This window comes from Mytilus californianus, unplaced genomic scaffold (genome assembly GCF_021869535.1).
Source record: "Mytilus californianus isolate M0D057914Y unplaced genomic scaffold, xbMytCali1.0.p SCAF_3, whole genome shotgun sequence".
Lineage (NCBI taxonomy): Eukaryota > Metazoa > Mollusca > Bivalvia > Mytilida > Mytilidae > Mytilus > Mytilus californianus.
In genome coordinates, this window is record NW_026262679.1 from 42,858,017 (window position 1) to 42,878,611 (window position 20,595).

General features: G+C 33.5%; 2 protein-coding genes across 6 annotated transcripts in view; one reads left to right on the top strand and one right to left on the bottom strand.

Annotated features, from left to right (window-relative positions):
- Window positions 1–3,128, bottom strand: part of LOC127734606 (uncharacterized) — a 78,890-nt gene extending 75,762 nt beyond the window's left edge. The window contains exon 1 of one of the 2 annotated variants that reach the window (XM_052244566.1): window positions 3,012–3,117. The gene's annotated coding sequence lies outside the window, so the exon portion shown is untranslated. Of the gene's footprint in view, window positions 1–3,011 lie in introns of both variants that reach the window. The other variant, XM_052244568.1, reaches the window with a different exon arrangement.
- LOC127734618 (centromere protein H-like) overlaps window positions 1–16,652 on the top strand; it is a 116,598-nt gene extending 99,946 nt beyond the window's left edge. For 2 of the 4 annotated variants that reach the window (XM_052244595.1, XM_052244593.1), the window contains exons 2-9: window positions 3,647–3,784; window positions 4,339–4,390; window positions 5,130–5,201; window positions 6,493–6,570; window positions 9,094–9,157; window positions 9,713–9,764; window positions 15,709–15,799; window positions 16,168–16,652. In XM_052244595.1, the coding sequence (XP_052100555.1) occupies window positions 3,700–3,784; window positions 4,339–4,390; window positions 5,130–5,201; window positions 6,493–6,570; window positions 9,094–9,157; window positions 9,713–9,764; window positions 15,709–15,799; window positions 16,168–16,321 (648 nt within the window). In that variant the 5' untranslated portion in view covers window positions 3,647–3,699 and the 3' untranslated portion in view covers window positions 16,322–16,652. Of the gene's footprint in view, window positions 1–3,131; window positions 3,180–3,504; window positions 3,527–3,646; window positions 3,785–4,338; window positions 4,391–5,129; window positions 5,202–6,492; window positions 6,571–9,093; window positions 9,158–9,712; window positions 9,765–15,708; window positions 15,800–16,167 lie in introns of those variants that run through there. The other 2 variants (XM_052244594.1, XM_052244596.1) reach the window with 2 other exon arrangements.
- Window positions 16,653–20,595: the final 3,943 nt, after the last annotated feature.

Below are 20,595 nucleotides of genomic sequence, written 5' to 3' on the forward strand. Positions count from 1 at the left end.
ATCTCAATGAAATTTTACCATAAGGTTCAATACCACAAAAGTAAGGTGGGGATTGATTTTGGGGGTTATGGTACCCACAGTTAAGGAATTAGGGGCCAAAAAGGGGCCAAAAATAAGCATTTTTGTAACTTCCAGACATAACTTGTGTGTAAGTGTATGGATCTCTCTGACATTGTACCACAAGGTTCCATATCACAAAGGGAATGCTGGGATTGATTTTGGGGGTAATTGCCTCCAAATTTTAGGAATTAGGGGCCAAAAAGGGGCAAAAAACAAGCATTTTTCTAGTTTCATGACAATAACTTGTGTGTAAGTGTATGGATCTCTCTGACATTGTATCACAAGGTTCCATATCACAAAAGGAATGCTGGGATTGATTTTGGGGGTAATTGCCTCCAAATTTTAGGAATTAGGGGCCAAAAAGGGGCGAAAAACAAGCATTTTTCTAGTTTCATGACAATAACTTGTGTGTAAGTGTATGGATCTTTATGAAATTGTACTACAAGGTTTCATATCACAAAGGGAAAGCTGGACTTGAGTTTGGGGGTAATTGCCCAAAAAAAGTTTAGGAATAAGGGGCCAAAAATAAGCATTTTTCTAGTTTCCAGACAATAACTTGTGTTCAAATGTATGGATCTCTCTGAAATTGTACTGCAAGGTACCATACCACAAAGGGAAGGCTGGGATTGATTTTGGGGGTAATTCCCTTAAAATTTTAGTAATTAGGGTCCATAAAAGGGCAAAAAACAAGCATTTTTCTAGTTTCAGGACAATAACTTGTGTGTAAGTGTATGGATCTTTATGAAATTGTACTGCAAGGTTCCATATCACAAAGGGAAAGCTGGGTTTGAGTTTGGGGGTAATTGCCCTAAACGTTTAGGAATTTGGGGCCCCTTTAAAGGGGCCAAAAAACAAGCATTTTTCTATTTTCCTGACAATAACTTGTGTTCAAGTGTATGGATCTCTCTGAAATTGTACTGCAAGGTACCATACCACAAAGGGAAAGCTGGGATTGAGTTTGGGGTGATGAATCATAAGGGGGTTCAAAAAAATTGGGGGGGGATTTTTTTTTCCTTTTTTCATACATGTGAACGTCCCGACGGGAGTACAATAATCCCGTTTTCAGGGGTCTCCTCCCGACCTCGCATTGAAGAGAAAAAAATCCCGTGTATGAAATTTTTCAGGAATGAAAAATTTCTGCCCAACATATCATCTCAGACATCTGGTGTAACTGACATCACCTGAAGTTCTATTTTACCTGTAAATCAATTAACATGCATAATTATATGGCTTCACTTGTCAGCTTGGGTGTCAAACATACAGGTAATCAACGATTTTTACCTCAGGCTAACTGCCGTTGTGTAATAAAAACTTTGTGTATTTATTAGGTTACTTCCCTTGATTTATCCTGTTTTAAATTACTTTCCTTTAAATAATGTAAATTTTTAAAAGAATATAAATAAAATATAAATTGAACAAATAATCATAAAAGGATGGTAATTAAATGATATTAAATGTCTTAGGACAAATAAAAAAATAATAATTTGAAAATTATTTGAGGGTTCTATACTTTCTTTCAAGGCTTAAATTGAATAATATAAAAACTATGACCCTTGTATCAAATTCAAAATGAGTTTCTGATTATTCAAATGCAAATGCAGATAGGTAAACAAATGATTTGATTGCAATGTCTGTCCTATAGAATAATCATATAAAAGATATGAATTGAAAAATTTAAAGAACATACTAAAATAATAAAAGAATGTTAGATTGAACATGTAGAATATAAAGATAAAGAAACTTTATAAGTACAAGGGTACTATAAACATAATACATAATACATTCGGATTGAAACTTGAAGAAAACACACTTTAAAAGACAATTTTTACAGCACATGGTTACATTTACGACAAAATTTATGTCGATTAAAAACCTCCTGATATGAGTCCTAATCTCCTGACCAAAATTTCCCAATCTCCTGATCTGAGTTTCACAGTCCATCACATGTATGTTTTTTTCTTTAAAATTTTCCATTTTAAATTGGTTATTTCTGATTTATATATAAAAGCAAATAATAATGATATGGTTTGAATAGGTAAATTAAAAATTTTTAAGTTCTTAGACCACTTTCATTCTGTGTGAGAAACCTATGCTGTGTCAAATATTTAATTACAATCCAAATTCAGTGCTGTATCAAGCTTGAATGTTGTGTCCATACTTGCCCCAACTGTTCAGGGTTCGACCTCTGCGGTCGTATCAAGCTGCGCCCCAGCGGAGCATTTTATTTTTTATATATTTATATCATTGTGTTAATTTAAAAAAAAATTAAATGACAATGATACCCCTGTTCCAAAGGTGGAAGGTATCCTGTTTTTATCTGTCTGTCCTTCGGTCTGTCCGTCTATCTATCCCTTAATAATTTGGTAGCATTTTTCTCAAGAACCTCCAATTACAGCTTTTTTGCTATCAAACCTCATGTACATGTATGTGAACGTGCTATACTATTAGATGCATTTTTAGATACATTGCTCATCAACTTTCTGTTTACTGAATAATGTATTCTTTCACATAATGACCATGTATGAAATTTTCAAAGCATTTTTCTTGTAACTTTTAATCAGGCCTTCCTGAAACTTGGTAGAATCATGTATGCCTTTTGCTATGACATTACTCTTCAACTTTTAGTTTACCAAATACCTATCTAGGTTTAGCTAGGGTATCCTTAGATACTTTAGCAATGACTGTAACAATTAGTAAAAGAGAAAATCATGTGATAATTTTAAGGGGCAAAAAAAAGAAGGAAGGAATGGGGTGGAGGTTTTGTAAGGTCATAGCTGATATGGTTCCTATTTTTGTTGGCCATGTGTGAAGATCTGAAAATGTTACATTCACTTTTAAATAATCTTTAGTAAAACAATGTACTTTCACTTCACTTTTAACACAATGTGTCTTTCAATTTACAGATCTCTGCATTTAAAATAAAAGAAAAAAGAGTAAATTAGTAAAATTACCACATATATATCATTGGTGATGTGTTTATCACTGGAAATTATTGCAGTTTCTGTACATGTTATTCCACCATGAAGATATGTGTGGAAATCCCCATTTCTATTTTTATCTAACCTGATAAATGGGAGACAACTCAAAGTTGAATCAGGAAAAACTAAAAAAAGATACAAGTTTGTTCTTTTTAAATTATCAATCTTTAAAAAATCATAAATTTTCAATGATGTAAATGAATTGTTTCCCTATAATATATATCTAGTTTTCCAGATTAAGTAGTTAATAAAATAAGGTACCAAGAAAAATATGAGAGGGGATATATATTGTTTATGATTACAACACCCATGACACCACCCCATTATCATGACGCACACAAACCATCTAAAAAAAAACCAAGCAAAACAAAAGGCAAATACTGGTATTATGAAAACATCATAGGAAGAAAATGAAATAGACTATTTCTATAGGATTTATATTGAAATGTGTGACCATCATGAGGGAGACTGAAAGAACAGGGTGGAGGGTTTGTATGGTCATAGCTATAGGTGGTAGACTTTTTTTGGCGAAAAGGAAAAAACCATACATACATGAGACTTTGATAATGGTTACTATGTTATTTATCTGATTTTTTTGTGTATTCCAGACGTAAGTCATGTAAATTAACAAAAAGAATTCAGGTCTAAGCACATAAATATTATGGAAGAAACAGAGTTAGAAAAATACCAAAAGGAAGTATGGATGAGGAGCCAGATTGAAAGACATAATATTCAGAGAGAGGCAGGTATACAAGAATTCAATAGTCTTGAGTTTTTTGTTTGTGTGACCCAGCCTTCATTTTTGCTTGACCATCCATATTTTTGAAGTTTTCTTAGCAAATCATGGACTTTTTCTTGTGGGTACCCATTTTGTATATCCTCTTTAACCCCTCACTACATGCTAATTAACCTTTTTCAGAATCTTTGCAACCATATAAACAAAGTTGGGAAGTAAATACAACCCCAATATTTACTAGTGGTATTTGGTGGTATTAATTACCCCTGTCAATACTCCTCAAGAGGTCAGTACAGGTTGATTGAAATTTTCATTGTTCTTTTAATAGACTAAACTATATTAATTCTAGCTAAACATTAGTAGATGAGGAACATTTTGTAGCTTCATCCCTTTTGCATAATGTTTTATTAACTATTATAATATGACGTGCTTCTTTGCTTGTTTTACCCATAGCTTTCAGTTTTATTACAAGCTTATAACAAAGAACATGTAACATATTAGGGCTATTTTAGTGCATGTTCCTATCATGAAACAAAAGCTCTTACTATTCTATTTCTTTTTCAGCTACCAGTTCTACAAATGTTAATAAAGATGACTCAGTGAAACTGATCAATTTGTAAGTTTCCATGTTTCTTATGACATATTTGTTGCATTATTTATAAATCTATACAAAGCAATGTTTGTTCTTCAAATGATAAAAATATCATATAAATAATTTGACTAACTAGGTTACTATTGACTCTATATTTGTAAAGAGAGATGTAGGTACAAAATGTATTAAATTCTCAGTAATAATAATTGAGTAATTCCGAAAATTACTACTGCTTCATTGGCGACTATAAATCTACTCTTCCCATTTAGAATGTAAGGAATACATACCATTGCTTTACTTCTTCCGAAATGCCTCCCTCAGAGTTGAGAACACTGTATAGCAGAATTCTGATATTCAAGGAATTATTTTATATATGCACATAAATAATTTTCAAATTCAAAAGTGCAAGAGCTCTTGTTTTAAGCTATTCATATAGTCACAAACCTTGTTGAAAGTCATCTTATTCCCCACTTCTACTTTAGAAATAAAAAATCAAATCACTCACATTAAACTTATATTTTTAACTTGCATGCACAACAAGCAAGACTTTGGATAATGTGATAGATCAACCCTGCTAGGTATTGCATTGTTTCTAATTAGAGAAGCTGAGGTTGTATTGGGAATTTTCATGCAAAAGTATGGAAAAGGTATGTTTTTTGTTTGTCATTAAAAATATGAATTTTGTGAAACTGTTATATTTATGTTTCTACACATTACAATTGCTTAAAGATACGCATTGTACTAAATTTGTACAATTTTACAGATTGACAGAGTTAGGTGAAGATTTAAGAAAACAACATTTTGATAAAGACAGAAAAGAAGTCATAATTAAGAGGTATGTCTATATATAGAACACTGCATTCCAGTACAGTAGATATTCTTTTGACTATATCAAAGAAAAATAGCATCATTTTGTTTATGTAACTGAAGTTTGCTAACCATATGCTGAAATCTGTCCAGAGTTTTATAGTCTTAACAAAATATGTTGTAGATACTATTCCTTGTACAATGTATACACTTTCTTTCTCCTCCCTTCGAAACAACAGGGGTAGAAATAAGACCTATCTAATTTGCCAAAATCTTTCTTAAAGTAGCTGTCATGGCCGTCATGTTTTACCTTGGTTAAGCTTGCCTTTATGAAATCTTTTTTTTCTAGAGGTCAGCAGGAGACATTGTATTCGATTTCTTAATTTAACAGTATTTTTTGTAACTCGTGTCAATAAGAATGTATTTGGAATGTCCCCATTTGTCAACCCTGTCCCAGTTTATATTATTAAAATGGTTGAGATCTAATCCTTTAACCTGAAATTATCTTGCATCTCATGTCAAGAAGAATTGGAATATTTATGGTTGGCATTTAGGGGTCTTTCCTGTCCCTTCCTTTTAAAGAAATGGTTTTAAATTAGTTCAAATGATAATATCTGTGAGATTTACAACAATTTCTCTAGACTGGGCAGTTTAGAACTGGACATATCATATAAAACTTTTAAGATAAAGATGGTAAGTTAAACTCTTGATGTCCTCTAGGTTTTTTTAGTGTCATTTGATTGCTGTCTCGTTTATATATATTTACTTCATTAACTATGCTTCTACTTACTTGGCAATATCGGAAAGAATATGGGACTGTTTGAAAAATTTGAAAAAATATAATTGCCTTTTGCATATCTCTACTTTGTGGACAATATATGGGGGAGTATGGGAAGATGGACTAGACACGTTTAAGGAATTTCAACGGACAGCAGAGCATGATATTGATAGAGATATTTAGTGTTTAACCAATAATTTATAAAAAAAAAAAACTAGTCATCAATAGATTACAATAGCTTAACAGATGATTAATTGTAATGGTAATTAAAAGATTTGAAAAACTAAAATATTATACATTTTTTCCACAGATAAATTTACTTTTTCCACTACTAAGCTCTTTATTTGTCAATGAAAATGTATGTCCCTCCTAAAAGTAACAACTCACAAAATATGGTCAGTTATGGGATTGGCAAATAGACTATTACATGATTTTACATTGCACTATAGTGGAAATATCTATTAATCAAATTTCTAAAAAAAAATAAATTTGGTATATGTGTAGTACATAGTATTTACAAAGTTTGAAATGTTTTTCATAGAATACAGCTTGGGAATTTTTTGGTCAGAGAAATATTTGAAGAAGAGAATATTAATGATGAAAATAAAGAGAAGTTAAAGTAAGTATTTAATATGAGGTTAGAATCTTCCACACAGGTTGTCAACGTTGGATTTTGGGTGCAGAAGTGCATTGGAATTTAAAAAATACCCTCATTCAAGGCATTCATATATTGAAGTCTTGTGAAATCACGACCCATAATTATATTTCATGCATACTCATAATAGATATTTAAAAGGTTAGGTATAGGGGGATACTTGAGATCTCACAAAACATGTTTAACACCGCCGCATTTTATGCGCCTGTCCCAAGTCAGGAGCCTCTGGCCTTTGTTAGTCTTGTATGTTTTTTTAATTTTAGTTCATTTATATGTTTTGGAGTTTAGTGTGACGTCCATTTTCACTGAACTAGTACACAATTTTATTTAGGGGCCAGCTGAGGACCACCTACGGGTGCAGGATTTTCTCGCTGCGTTGAAGACCCATTGGTGGCCTTCGGCTGTTGTCTGCTCTTTGGTCAGGTTGTTGTCTCTTTGACATATTACCATTTCCATTCTCAGTTTTAACTCATTTTTAAGCTAAAACATTTCCATTCTCTATCTATAGAATATAGATACAGTTTGTATTGGTAAAATCAGTCAGGAGAATTACTGAAATATTTCTTATCTAAGTTGCAAATTGTGTTAGTTTTAAGAAATCACTCATTTAAGTAATTCCCCTGACTGATAATCAAATAAAAAATAAAAGTTCATTAACTGCTAAAAAAAAGTCCTCTACCAACTAGGACGAAAATAGCACTTTCACTTAGTTTCAGGTCAATAGATAGTAAAAATTTCTTTTCATCCAGTAAATTGACCATACACAAGCTATATAACTGTGTCTCAGAATTTTGATATATGCCTCCAAATAGAAAATATACTGATTTAACTGCTAGGTTCTAAACCTCATTTCTCCTTTCATCTTTATAGGCCTATAAATTTCTAACAATTAGGACACAGTTTTGAGTAGAAACTCTCTTAAACCACATATTCCAAAGCAAAAATAAAGGGGGTAAAAATAAAGTTTCTATTTTCAATTATTGATCAGAATTGTATTGAAAATTGTTGTGAAAAATCACCTCTTAACTGAATGTCCCCCTTTTAACCCCTATAAATGCAATACAAATATAAAAATTTCACTGGGAACTCCCTTTGTTAAGCCATCAATCTAAATTTTTTTATCTAACCATAATGTATTACACACCTACCTTTGTTGTCGGAATCATTCGTATCAGGCCTTTCTGTTTTATGTTAAAGCAAGAAAAAAGGTATGTTGTTCCATTTATTTTTTTGATTTAAAAAAAAAAAATTTTTAAAAAGATCCTCTCATGTTTCCTGTAAAATCCTTATAAAATGTGTTAATGTTTCACAACATGTTGCTAAAAATAAACTCTGTGACCTAGCATTTGTATCATATTTTAAAACATGTTATGAAATTAAATGCATTTTGGTATAGTTTGAAAAAGTCTGCCATCTTTTGTTTATACCCCATACAACCTTAATACAGCTTGTGACAGTAGTCATTGTCAGATGCTTAATTTTGAAAAAAAAGTAATCTATCTTTTATTTTATGTTACCATAAACATTTCTTTTTACTCTTCAAATTGTATTTTTATAATAGATTTCAAATTGTATTTTTATAATAGATTTCAAAATCACTTTTTATGTAGCCCCAAAATATTTATAACATTTGCATTTTCAACTACAGATACATCTTTTTACAAAATATTGATATCAATGTTGAAATCTTCTTAAACTTCTTGTATATTTTCTGCTAGGACAGGAACTTGTTGTGTGTCTTGTTCTTGCTCTTAATAAGTTAATGTTATAGGTACTACTTATAAAAGACAATGATATTTCTATATTGTTGCATTACTTAATTTTGAAATAATAAAGAAACTTAGGTTTCAACTACCTCAGGCAAAGTTGACCTTAGATGAATTTGGCTATTTGTTTTATGTATTTTTGTCATATAGCTCTTCAACTGTTTCGTTACTTATACATCCCTCGGATTTCAAATGTTTGGCTTTCAGCGTTCCTGATGAAAGTAAATCCAGAAAAGCGCTTCGGACGCATGGAATTATTAAACGTGTTGTTTTCAATTTTTTACATCACTGGGTCGATACCTCTGCTGGTGGACTATCAGTTCCCGAGGGTATCATCAGCTCAGTAGTTGTCATATAGCTCTTCAACTGTTTCGTTACTTATACATCCCTCGGATTTCAAATGTTTGGCTTTGAGCGTTCCTGATGAAAGTAAATCCAGAAAAGCGCTTCGGACGCATGAAATTATTAAACGTGTTGTTTTCAATTTTTTTCAGTACATGTTAGTTTGAAGATCATTTTGACACGCTGCCCTCTTTGTCATGATCTGGCAACTTTGAAAAAAGAAACATTATAGCTGTCAATCAGATTGTCTTTTTCTGAATTTTCTACCAACAGACCACACATATCTCTGTGTCAACAGTTTGTTACATGATACTGTCCCTCTGCCTTCAGATTCTAGCTAGGACATTTGTTATGTTTATATATAATTATTTATTGGCAGATACATTGCTGAGTTGTTAGAGAAGCAGTGTCGACTTGTCACAGAAATAATGAAAGCCTTAAAGGTACGAAGTATTGGAGAATTACATTTGAATTTTACATGACATAGTTAGAATAGAAAGTCTTATCTAAATAAAAATAAATAGTTCTAGGCCTCTTACTATTTGTGTAAAAAAGTAGATGAACCAAAACAGAATAACGTTCTCAACTGATTTCAATAAAGATCTCTTTCATTTATAGTTATTAAAGGTAGACAACTCACTTTTTCTGAAATTAACAAGTTATTATGAATATTATTGATGCATCAAGTTAACAGGTTTAACAGTCTTCACGATAAACATTTGAATCTACAGGTTGGAAGCTGAATTTCATGAAAATTTTAGTTAGATTCTATTAGCCTGAAATGACGATTTTTACAGGCCAAGCAGCAGTATTAATTATGTATTGCTCAATCATCCTATACTTTGTCTAGTTTTAATGCTTAATATTAGTGATATTTTAATTTTCAATTAATTTTAGGCTATATATACTTCTTTTTTGTCAGTCAAAATGACAATCATTTTCTTATATGTAGAAAGAAATGAAATCTAGAATAACCAAGATGAATATTTCTTTTCTAGAGAACAACTGAACTAAGAAGTAAACTTGATACTCTGAAGAAAGACAATTTTGGTAATTAATTACTTTATGTATAAGTCGATCAAAATTCCAAGAAGCAATCCTGAGACACATGGGTCTTGGTCTGCCAAGTGATGTGTGTGCTTTCCCTTGTTCCATTATTATTGTCGAGCCTGCGACTTTTGTCGCAAAAGCGAGATATAGCGATCCTTCATTCCGTCGTCGTTGGCAGCGTCCACAAATATTCACTCTGTGGTTTAAGTTTTTGAAATTTTAATAACTTTCTTAAACTATCCTGGATTTCTACCAAACTTAGACAGAAGCTTGTTTATGATCATAAGATAGTATCCAGAAGTAAAATTTTGTAAAAAAAAAAATCCTGTTTATCCGTATTTTACTTATAAATGGACTTAGTTTTTCTGCCAGTTAACATTACATTCACTCTGCGGTTAATGTTTTAAAAATTTTAATAACTTTCTTAAACTATCCTGGATTTGTACCAAACTTGGACAGAAGCTTGTTTATGATCAAAAGCTAGTATTTAGAAGGAAATTTTGTAAAAATTTATTTTCTTATCCGTATATTACTTATAAATGGACTTAGTTTTTCTTCCAGTTAACATTACATACAGTCTGAAGTTAAAGTTTTTAAAACATTTATTAGATTCATAAACCATCCTGGATTTTTACCAAACTTGGACAGAAGCTTCTTACAATCAAAAGATAGTATCTAGGGAAAATATTTTAATAATTTTTCCCCCATTTTTAGGCAGTTAAGCTGCCTTATGCTACCACCCTAGATTTGTGTTCTTCCAACTGAATGGTGTAAAAAGTGCTATTGTTATTATCTAGCTGGCTAATATGTTATTAATAACTAATTAGGCACTTTTTTCATACTTTCAATTCTGGAATACAAAAAATATGACCAGAAAAACCTTAAATCATCGTCGAACCACCCAAAATTTTTGAAGTTGCACATAGGAATTAGTGCTCAATAGAAATCCGTACGTAGTTTATTATCCCATGTGCTTTTGGCTAAGATGTCAAAGAACAATTGTATGAAATATTTCATCGCCAAAAATCTCTAATTACAAGTCGTTTACATTTCCCAAATGGCAAACGGCGCAGAAATATTGTTCATGTGTACACCAAATCTCTATGATAGAGGAAATAAAGTTATACATAGTAGTCTAAGTTGGTGGTAATTTTAACTTACACGAAACGTAGGCTAGTAAGTATTCTGATGTTATAAAGTAAGTTTTGTTTATCATGATCTTCTTTTCGTTTAAGAAGATTGTGATTAATCAATTAATTTCAATTAAATGTATGCACATTTAAATTCCTTTCTTTTTTTAAATTATTCCGTTCATCAGTGACATCGCTGAACTTGCCAAATAAAGTTGTTGTTGTTTTATGAATGACAAAGATGAAAATCGACGTTGATGGGATGTTTTAAGAAATGTGGACAACTCGTCCCCTAGACAAGTCGGACCGAGTCCACTCGGCCCCCACTCGCGCCGTCTAAGAAGACAACTCGGACTGCTTGTCAGATTTACTTAGGGTTTCATTAAATGTTAGACTAACATGTCTAGCAGAGCCATCAATCTTTCGTTTGTGCCTTGGGGTCTATTTAGGGGTATTTTGAGGGGCCTTAAGAAGGGAGGGGTTTACTATAAAACCCTATGGGATTTTATGTTTTTTCAATTTTCAAATGACTATTACTAGTACTTGAAAACAGTAAGTGATAGACACACACGGTCTTCAGTAATAATAACAGGACAATGGAACAAATCAAATAAAATATTGGGTGAGTCCCTGGGGGGCATCCCACCCCCTTCAATTTGAAAATGTGCTTTTATCTTGTAAATGGTCGCGATCCCCACCCCTAAACCATATATATACTTGTATGGGACAATAAAACAAATCAAATGAAAATTTGGGGGAATCCCCAGCGTCACCCCATCCCCTTCTGTTTGAGAACTTGTAAACGGTCGAGTTCCCCACCCCTACTGCATATATATTCTTGTATGGAACAGTAAAACAAATCAAATGAAAGATGGGGAGTCCACAGGGGTCACCCTCATTCCCCCCCCCCCCCCATTGTTTTTTGAAAACTTGTAAACGGTAGAGATCCCCACCCCTAAACAGTATATATTCATGTATGGGACAAGATAACAAATCAAATGTAATATAGAGAGAGTCCCTGTAGTCACCCCCACCCCTTTCTTTTTGTAAACTTGTAAACGGTCAAGATCCCAAACCCTGCACCATATATATTCTAGTATGGGACAATAAAAAAAATCAAATGAAATATAGGGGGATTTCATAGGGGTCACCCCCACTCCCTTCTTTTTGAAAACTTGTAAACGGTTGAAATCCCCACCCCTAAACCATATATATTATTTTATGGGACAAGATAACAAATCAAATTAGATATAGGGGTGTCCCTGGGGTCACCCCCACCCCCCTTATTTTTGAAAACTTGTAAATGGTCGAGATCCCCTTCCCTAAACCATATATATTCATTTATGGGACAATAAAACAAATAAAATGAAATATAGGGGAGTCCACAGGGGTCACCCCACCACCCTTATTTTTGAAAACTTGTAAACGGTTGAGATCCCCACCCCAAAACCATATATATTCTTGTATGGAACAATAAACTAAATCAAATGAAATAAAGGGTAAGTCCCCGGGGGATCAACCCTACCCCCCTCCCCCCTTTTGAGAACTTGTAAACGGTGACATATCCAACCCTAAACCATATTTATTCCTGTTCGTCATTTCAAGAAGATTTGAATGACATACAGGGTCAATCTCCTAGGGGTCACATATGCATATCACTTTACTAGACCTAACCAATTTGTACTGGACTTTGCCCAATGTCAGGCGACCATGGGAATGACGAATTATGGGAGCTCTGTTTGGGAAGACTTCGTAACAGCATCCTGTTACAATTATTTCTTGTTTATAATAAAATTTAATTGATGCAAAAATAAGCCTAGGTTAATTGAATTTACTTTACTTATTTTTTGAATTATTTCTGGGCCTATAAAAATTTTCATTTATGGCTCATTTTAAAGAAAACATATAAATCTTTCAAGCAGTGTAAAGCCCAAGAATGTATGACCAATTGATTTATAATCACCTGTCATTTTATTCCAAACTTGGGATGGAGTGACATCATGGACTTGGTGAAGATAAGGGTCATTTACATTTACTATGGGCAGGTCAATCAGACCTCACCTTTGATCTCTGTAGTAGTAAACCTTTGGCTGATTTGTGTCTCATAACTTTTGTACTGTAGAACCCAAGCGCATTGTTCCTGCCAGGGAAGCAAGTCCATTCATACTATTACAAACTCGTACTACGTCAACTTGTACCACTAAAAGTCAACTGGTAACAACTTTAACTACCAACTAGAACAACTGCAATCATTGCGAACTTGTACCACTGTAAACTCATCATTAAAAATATACATTGATATATGCATTGCTTTTGAAAACCTTGATAAAATATTAATTAATTTGCCTTAATAATCAATTCATTTAATAAACATACATGTACAATATACGAATGTTTAATGTTTGTTCTTTCAAATCTTTAAAAAAAAATGAAGCAACACTGCCACAGTTTTCATAATTACGTTTGCCTTGGTTTTTGGTTAACTGCCTATAGGGCTTACATTGCTTTGATTGTTGAGCCTGCGACTAACAGCAAAAGTAGGTGAGACACTGGGTTCCGCGGAACCCTTAGAAATTTTTGTTTTTTCACATGTGTTAGATCTCATGTAAATATAAACTGATTTCAGTGTTCTCGTAATATACAACTCTACCAGTTCTTAGTAAGTTGGGTTGATATATAATTGATTTGTGAGCTTGTTTTAATGACTGTTCTTAAAAGAAGCAGTGAAATACATTTATATTTTAATCCATTTAAACAATATAAAATATATATGTTAATATACATGATAAAGAATAAAATAGACAAATTGGCGAAAATCTGTAAAATTGTTACTTCATTTGTTATTATTGGCCTTAAAAAATATAATTATCTCATGTAAATTTCTGCTATTAATTTTGTTAATTACGTTTAGAATATTGCCTCTTATAAAAAAAAAGTGGCAAATTCATTTCTTATATAATCAAGGCACTTACAACTTGTGCACATCTATGCAAGTTTTAAACACTTACTTCAAGTTTATTAAGTTTAAAACAAACAAAACGAAAATGAAGGGTCAATAATGTTGTATTTCCATGGATTTCCTTCATTCTCAAGTCAAATGATAAAATTTGTCAAAATTTGTCAAATTCTACTTGAATTTTGATAATGGAGAATTGTGGGTCAAGCAATTACATTTAAATTGTTGCATGGATTATTGATATTGAATACTGAACAGCTGGAAATTTAAAACATGAAAACGTGAAATTTTCCCTCGTTAAAATTCTCTGTGATTGCATCATCATAAACGTGATGGTACTGAAATCTATTCTACCGCCCACTTGTGATGTGGATGGTAAACAGCAGCTTTCTTTGTTTTTCATTTTGCCACCATCACTATCATTTAGTTCATATTACTAAGTATCGGTTTTGAGAAATGATTTTATATTTGATCTAATAGTACTTAATTTCATAATATGTTGCTGTACAGTGTTATTTAAATTCACATCAGCTTGGCAGTCACATTCTGGTTGATGATACTTGGAATATTCATATCACATATGTATTAGCCCCTGAGTATTGATTTTTGTCGAGCCTGCAACTTTTGTCGCAGAAAGCTCGACATAGGGATAGTGATCTGGCGGCGGCGTTAGCTAACTTCTTAAAAGCTTTGTATTTTAGAAGGTGGAAGACCTGGATGCTTCATGCTTTGTATATAGATGCCTCATGTTACGAAGCTTCCGTCTGTCACATGTCCATTGTTCATGACCTCATTTTCATGGTTCAGTGACTAACTTGAAAAAAAAGTTATTATTTTTTGTAATGTTTTAAAATTTCTCTCTTATAATGAGTAATAGGATAACTATATTTGGTATGTGCGTACCTTGCAAGGTCCTCATGCCCGTCAGACAGTTTTCACTTGACCTCGACCTCATTTCATGGATCAGTGAACAAGGTTAAGTTTTGGTGGTCAAGTCCATATCCCAGATACTAGAAGCAATAGGTCTAGCATATTCAGTATATGTCCAACTGGCAGGTGTCATCTGACCTTGACCTCATTTTCATGGTTCAGTGGTTATAGTTAAGTTTTTGTGTTTTGGTCTGTTTTTCTTATACTGTATGCAATAGGTCTACTATATTTGGTGTATGGAATGATTGTAAGGTGTACATGTCTAGCTGGCAGGTGTCTTCTGACCTTGACCTCATTTTCATGGTTCAGTGGTCAATGTTAAATTTTTGAGTTCTGGTCTTTTTTTCTAATACTATTTGCAATAGGTCAACTATATTTGGTGTATGGAAATATTTTATGATGTACATGTCAGTCTGGCCAGTTTTATTTGACCTTGACCTCATTTTCACGGTTCATAGCTCAGTGTTAAGTTTTTGTGTTTTGGTCTGTTTTTCTATTACTATAAGCAATAGATCAACTATATTTGTTGAATGGAAGGATTGCAAGCTGTAGATGTCTGCCTGGCATGGTTCATCTGACCTTGACCTCATTTTCATGGTTCATTAGTCAATGTTTAGTTTTCTTGGTTAAGTCTGTATCTTAGAAACTATAAGCAATAGGTCAACTATATTGTATTGAATGATTGTAAGGTGTACATGTATTTCTTGTTTGGTTTATATGACCTTGACGGTTTGACCTCATTTTCTTGGATCATGTTAGGTTTATGTGATAGTTGTAGTAAAGCTTTATATTTAGAACTATCAACATAATATCAATGATTAGTAAAGAAGGCGAGACATTTCAGCGTGTGCACTCTTGTTTTTGTTAATATCAAATAATGAGGGGATGAAAAGGTGCTTGTGATAAGACAGATCTATTTTTTTTACAGAGAAAAGAACAGAAAGTAGAAGAATAATGTTAGAAATAAAAGGAAAAAATGAAGCAAAACAACAAATTATCAGAGACCCAGAGACTATGCAGTAAGTGAAATTTGCATATGATGAATTAATGAAGAGAGCTCTGAAAGTAGGAGCTGTCTGCTTTACAGTGGAGATTGGTTGAAGTATGAATAACAGCATTTGGAAAAATAAAACTTTATAATAGACTTACATGTAATGATTTATGTCCTTGTACAATGAAGATAAGAAGAGCTATGTAAATAACATTTTAATGAAGTGATTGATTTTAATATATACATCATATGAATTAACATATAAAGGATTAATATAAGGTAGACATACATGTCGGACAACATTGCAGCACATACAAATCATAGAGCCCCTTGATATTACTGTGTAGTCTTTAGCAAATTGTCATGAAATATTCATCTATACTTTTGATATTGCAGATCCTTGAAAGAGTTTGATATTATAATGCAGAAAATTGTGATAGCAAGACATACCTTGCAGGGACTTGTGCTAGGTAGTGGAGTTAACTGGGCAGATGACCCACAGTTGTTGGAGGTTGTCCTAAAACTAGGAGAAACTTTGGACTTTAAGTGACTTATTAGAGAATAACCTGTTTACATATTTCTATTAGTGAAAACAACAGGTTGTTTTACTCATATGAAGATTATGTTTGTCAGATAAATATGATAGTTAACTTATTAAACACCAATTTTAGTTGGCATGGCTTATGTTTCTGGAAAAAAAGCTCATCAGAAATACTTGGAAGCTAATGTTTGAAACGAAATAAGCAAATTATTGTAGGCATCAAACATAGAATACAATGTAAACAAATAGTCAATATTGTGTAAGGTTTTCTTTGTCAAAAGATGTGTAGTATTATATTATTTTATAAATAAAATAATAATTAAAAAATAGATAATTAAAATCTTGTATATAATGATTGGCAGATTGTTCCCTTGGAGGTTGCTTGTCCTCCATATCAGTAGACACATTCCAGTACCAAACACTGCATATTGTATGTTGATTTTCAATGAAACCTTCAGTAAGTATTTTATGTTTCATGGTAATGGTATTATCAGGAATGAAACCAAACATAGCATGAAATGTTCCTTATGAAGTGCTGACCAAGTGTTGTTACTTTGAAGCCGATCCAGTATCCAAGATGGCCGCCAGCGGGGGACTTAGTTTAATATAGGACCCTATGGGAAATACATACAAATGTCTTCTATTAAAGAACCACTGAATGGAATGAAACCAAACATGGCATGAATGTTCCTTATGAGGTGCTGACCAAGTGTTGTTACTTTGAAGCCGATCCATTATCCAAGATGGCCGCTAGCGGGGTACTTAGGAACCTATGGGAAATACATACAAATGTCTTCTATTAAAGAACCACTAAATGGAATGAAACCAAACATGGCATGAATGTTCCTTATGAGGTGCTGACCAAGTTTTGTTACTTTGAAGTCGATCCATCACCCAAGATTGCCGCCAGCAGGGGTTTTAGTTTAACATAGGACCCTATTGGAAATACATACGAATGTCTACTTTTAGAGAACCACTGAATGGAATGAAACCAAACGTAGCATGAATGTTCCTTATGAAGTGCTTACCAAGTGTTGTTACTTAGAAGCCGATCCATCACCCAAGATGGCCACCAGCGGGGGACTTAGTTTAACAAAGGACCCTATTGGAAATACATACGAATGTCTACTTTTAGAGAACTACTGAATGGAATGTAACCAAACATAGCATGAAATGTTCCTTATGAAGTGCTGACCAAGTGTTGTTACTTTGAAGCCGATCCAGTATCCAAGATGGCCGCCAGCGGGGGACTTAGTTTAATATAGGACCCTATGGGAAATACATACAAATGTCTTCTATTAAAGAACCACTGAATGGAATGAAACCAAACATGGCATGAATGTTCCTTATGAGGTGCTGACCAAATGTTGTTACTTTAATGCCGATCCATCATCCAAGATGGCCGCCAGCGGGGGACTTAGTTTAATATAGGACCCTATGGGAAATACATACAAATGTCTTCTATTAAAGAACCACTGAATGGAATGAAACCAAACATGGCATGAATGTTCCTTATGAGGTGCTGACCAAATGTTGTTACTTTAATGCCGATCCATCATCCAAGATGGCCGCCAGCGGGGGACTTAGTTTAATATAGGACCCTATGGGAAATACATACAAATGTCTTCTATTAAAGAACCACTGAATGGAATGAAACCAAACATGGCATGAATGTTCCTTATGAGGTGCTGACCAAATGTTGTTACTTTAATGCCGATCCATCATCCAAGATGGCCGCCAGCGGGGGACTTAGTTTAATATAGGACCCTATTGGAAATACATACAAATGTCTTCTTTTAAAGAACCACTGAATGGAATGAAACCAAACATGGCATGAATGTTCCTTATGAGGTGCTGACCAAGTTTTGTTACTTTGAAGTCGATCCATCACCCAAGATTGCCGCCAGCAGGGGTTTTGGTTTAACATAGGACCCTATTGGAAATACATACGAATGTCTACTTTTAGAGAACCACTGAATGGAATGAAACCAAACATAGCATGAATGTTCCTTATGAAGTGCTGACCAAGTGTTGTTACTTTGAAGCCGATCCAGTATCCAAGATGGCCACCAGCTGGGGACAGTGTTTTACAAAGGACCCTATGGACAATACATACAAATGTCTTCTTTTAGAGAACCACTGAATTGATTGAAACCAAACATGGCATGAATGTTCCTTATGAGGTGCTGACTACGTGTTGTTACTTTGAAGCTGATCATTCATCCACGATAGCCGCCAGCGGGGACTTCCTTTAACATGAGACCCTATTGGAAATACATACAAATGCTTCTTCTAGAGGTGCCCTGAATGGAAAAAAACCAAACATGGCATAAAAATTTCTTATGAGGTGCTGATGAAGTGTTGCATCTTTGTTGCTGATTTACTGTTCAAGATGGCCACCAGGATTTTTTTTATTAAATTACAGGGCCAATATTAAACCAAATTTGGCCTCACTCGTTATTAGGGTATCTGTTATGATTTTAATCTATTTTAACATGATTTCCAAAACCAAAGTAGAATCAGGTGAGCGACACAGGCTCTTGAGAGCCTCTTGTTATACATTACCACAAGCAGTTATCTCTCTTGTACCTGTTATATTTACAGTAGTAAATACATTGGTAGACATTATCACAAGCAGTTAGCTCTCTTGAACCTGTTATCTTTACAGTAGTAAACACATTGGTAGACATTATCACAAGCAGTTATCTCTCTTGTAACTGTTATTTTTACAGTAGTAAACACATTGGTAGACATTATCACAAGCAGTTACCCCGGTATCTCTCTTGTACCTGTTATCTTTACAGTAGTAAACACATTGGTATACATTATGACAAGCAGTTATCTACCTTGTACCTGTTATCTTTACAGTAGTAAACACATTTGTATACATTATCACAAGCAGTTATCTACCTTGTACCTGTTATCCTTACAGTAATAAACAGATTGGTAGACATTATCACAAGCAGTAATCTCCCTTGTACCTTGGACTGTTTTCTGTTCATTGGTCGTGTTGTTGTCTCTTTAAAACGGGAACGAAACGGTCCCGTTTCTATTCACAATTTTATATGATCCTTTTGCAATTTGTTACTAGTTCTCGAGGTGCGTAATACTTTTACATTTGCTTTTTTTTTGTTATTATAATGCAATAATTAGCTGTATCTTTACAAAAAAAGATACAGGAGGAGTAATCAAAAAGTTGGAGAAAGGCAGACAACACTATGCTTAAGAACTCCCAGAAAACCTAAATAGTAGTCTTCCAAAACAACACCGTAAACTTAAGATTGAGCAATATAAACCCAACCAAAGAAACCTAAACAACAGGGAGTAATCGCAGAAATGTCTCTAAAAAGTCATCTGCTTCAGCACCTCTTGTCAGGATGCTGTTTACAGACATGATTAAAACACATACATAGATTGTCTTATGTCTTGAGAAACTGTAGATGTTGAAAACATATGTGATGTCAAGGACGCATATTGATTGTGTGATATTGTAGGATTAAATATTGTCTGCCATGAAATTATGTCCACCGGCAAATTGTGACCACGGACATAATGCTATTATGAAATATCGTCCGGACGATATTTACCTATGAAATCGTGTCCTCAGATGTGAAAAAGTGGTATTCAAAGAAAGGACACTATTTCATATGAAAAAGTGTCCTTCATAGAAAAGGCAGTATAAGTATATATCGAATATGTACATAAAACCTGCATATAAAGACGGATCTACAGCCCTGTTTGCCTATCTACACTTTTGAAAAGCGACATAACATTATAGTCTTTTATGAAATACATAATAACAAAATGACATCCTTCCATTCTAAAAAAGAGTAATTCGTATATTTTACTCTGACACGATATCGCATAGGCCTACAAAATGTATACATAGCTTCAGTTCTTTATCTAAATTGAAGTTAAAATTAGCACGGGTTTTTTTCACTATTAAAACATGGCATGTAAACTGGAATATTGAATTCATACAAAATGTGATCATCACCATTACCTGGCCGAGATTTTATTTAAGGTCTTATGAATGCCCAAAATGACTGCCACTTTCATTATGACAGAGCTACATAACTCTTTCTAGCTTGTCAGTGTGAACTACGAGTCGTTCTACTCTCTCTCTGTTTTTTTTTATCAGTAGTAAAGTACAGTTCATCGTTTTTATGCCCCTGCCGTAGAGGAGGGGACATTAAGTTTTACCCTTGTCCGTCTGTTCGTCTGTACGTCCCAAAATTGGTTTCCGTTCTCTAACTTGAGTTTGCTTCAACCAAATGTTATGA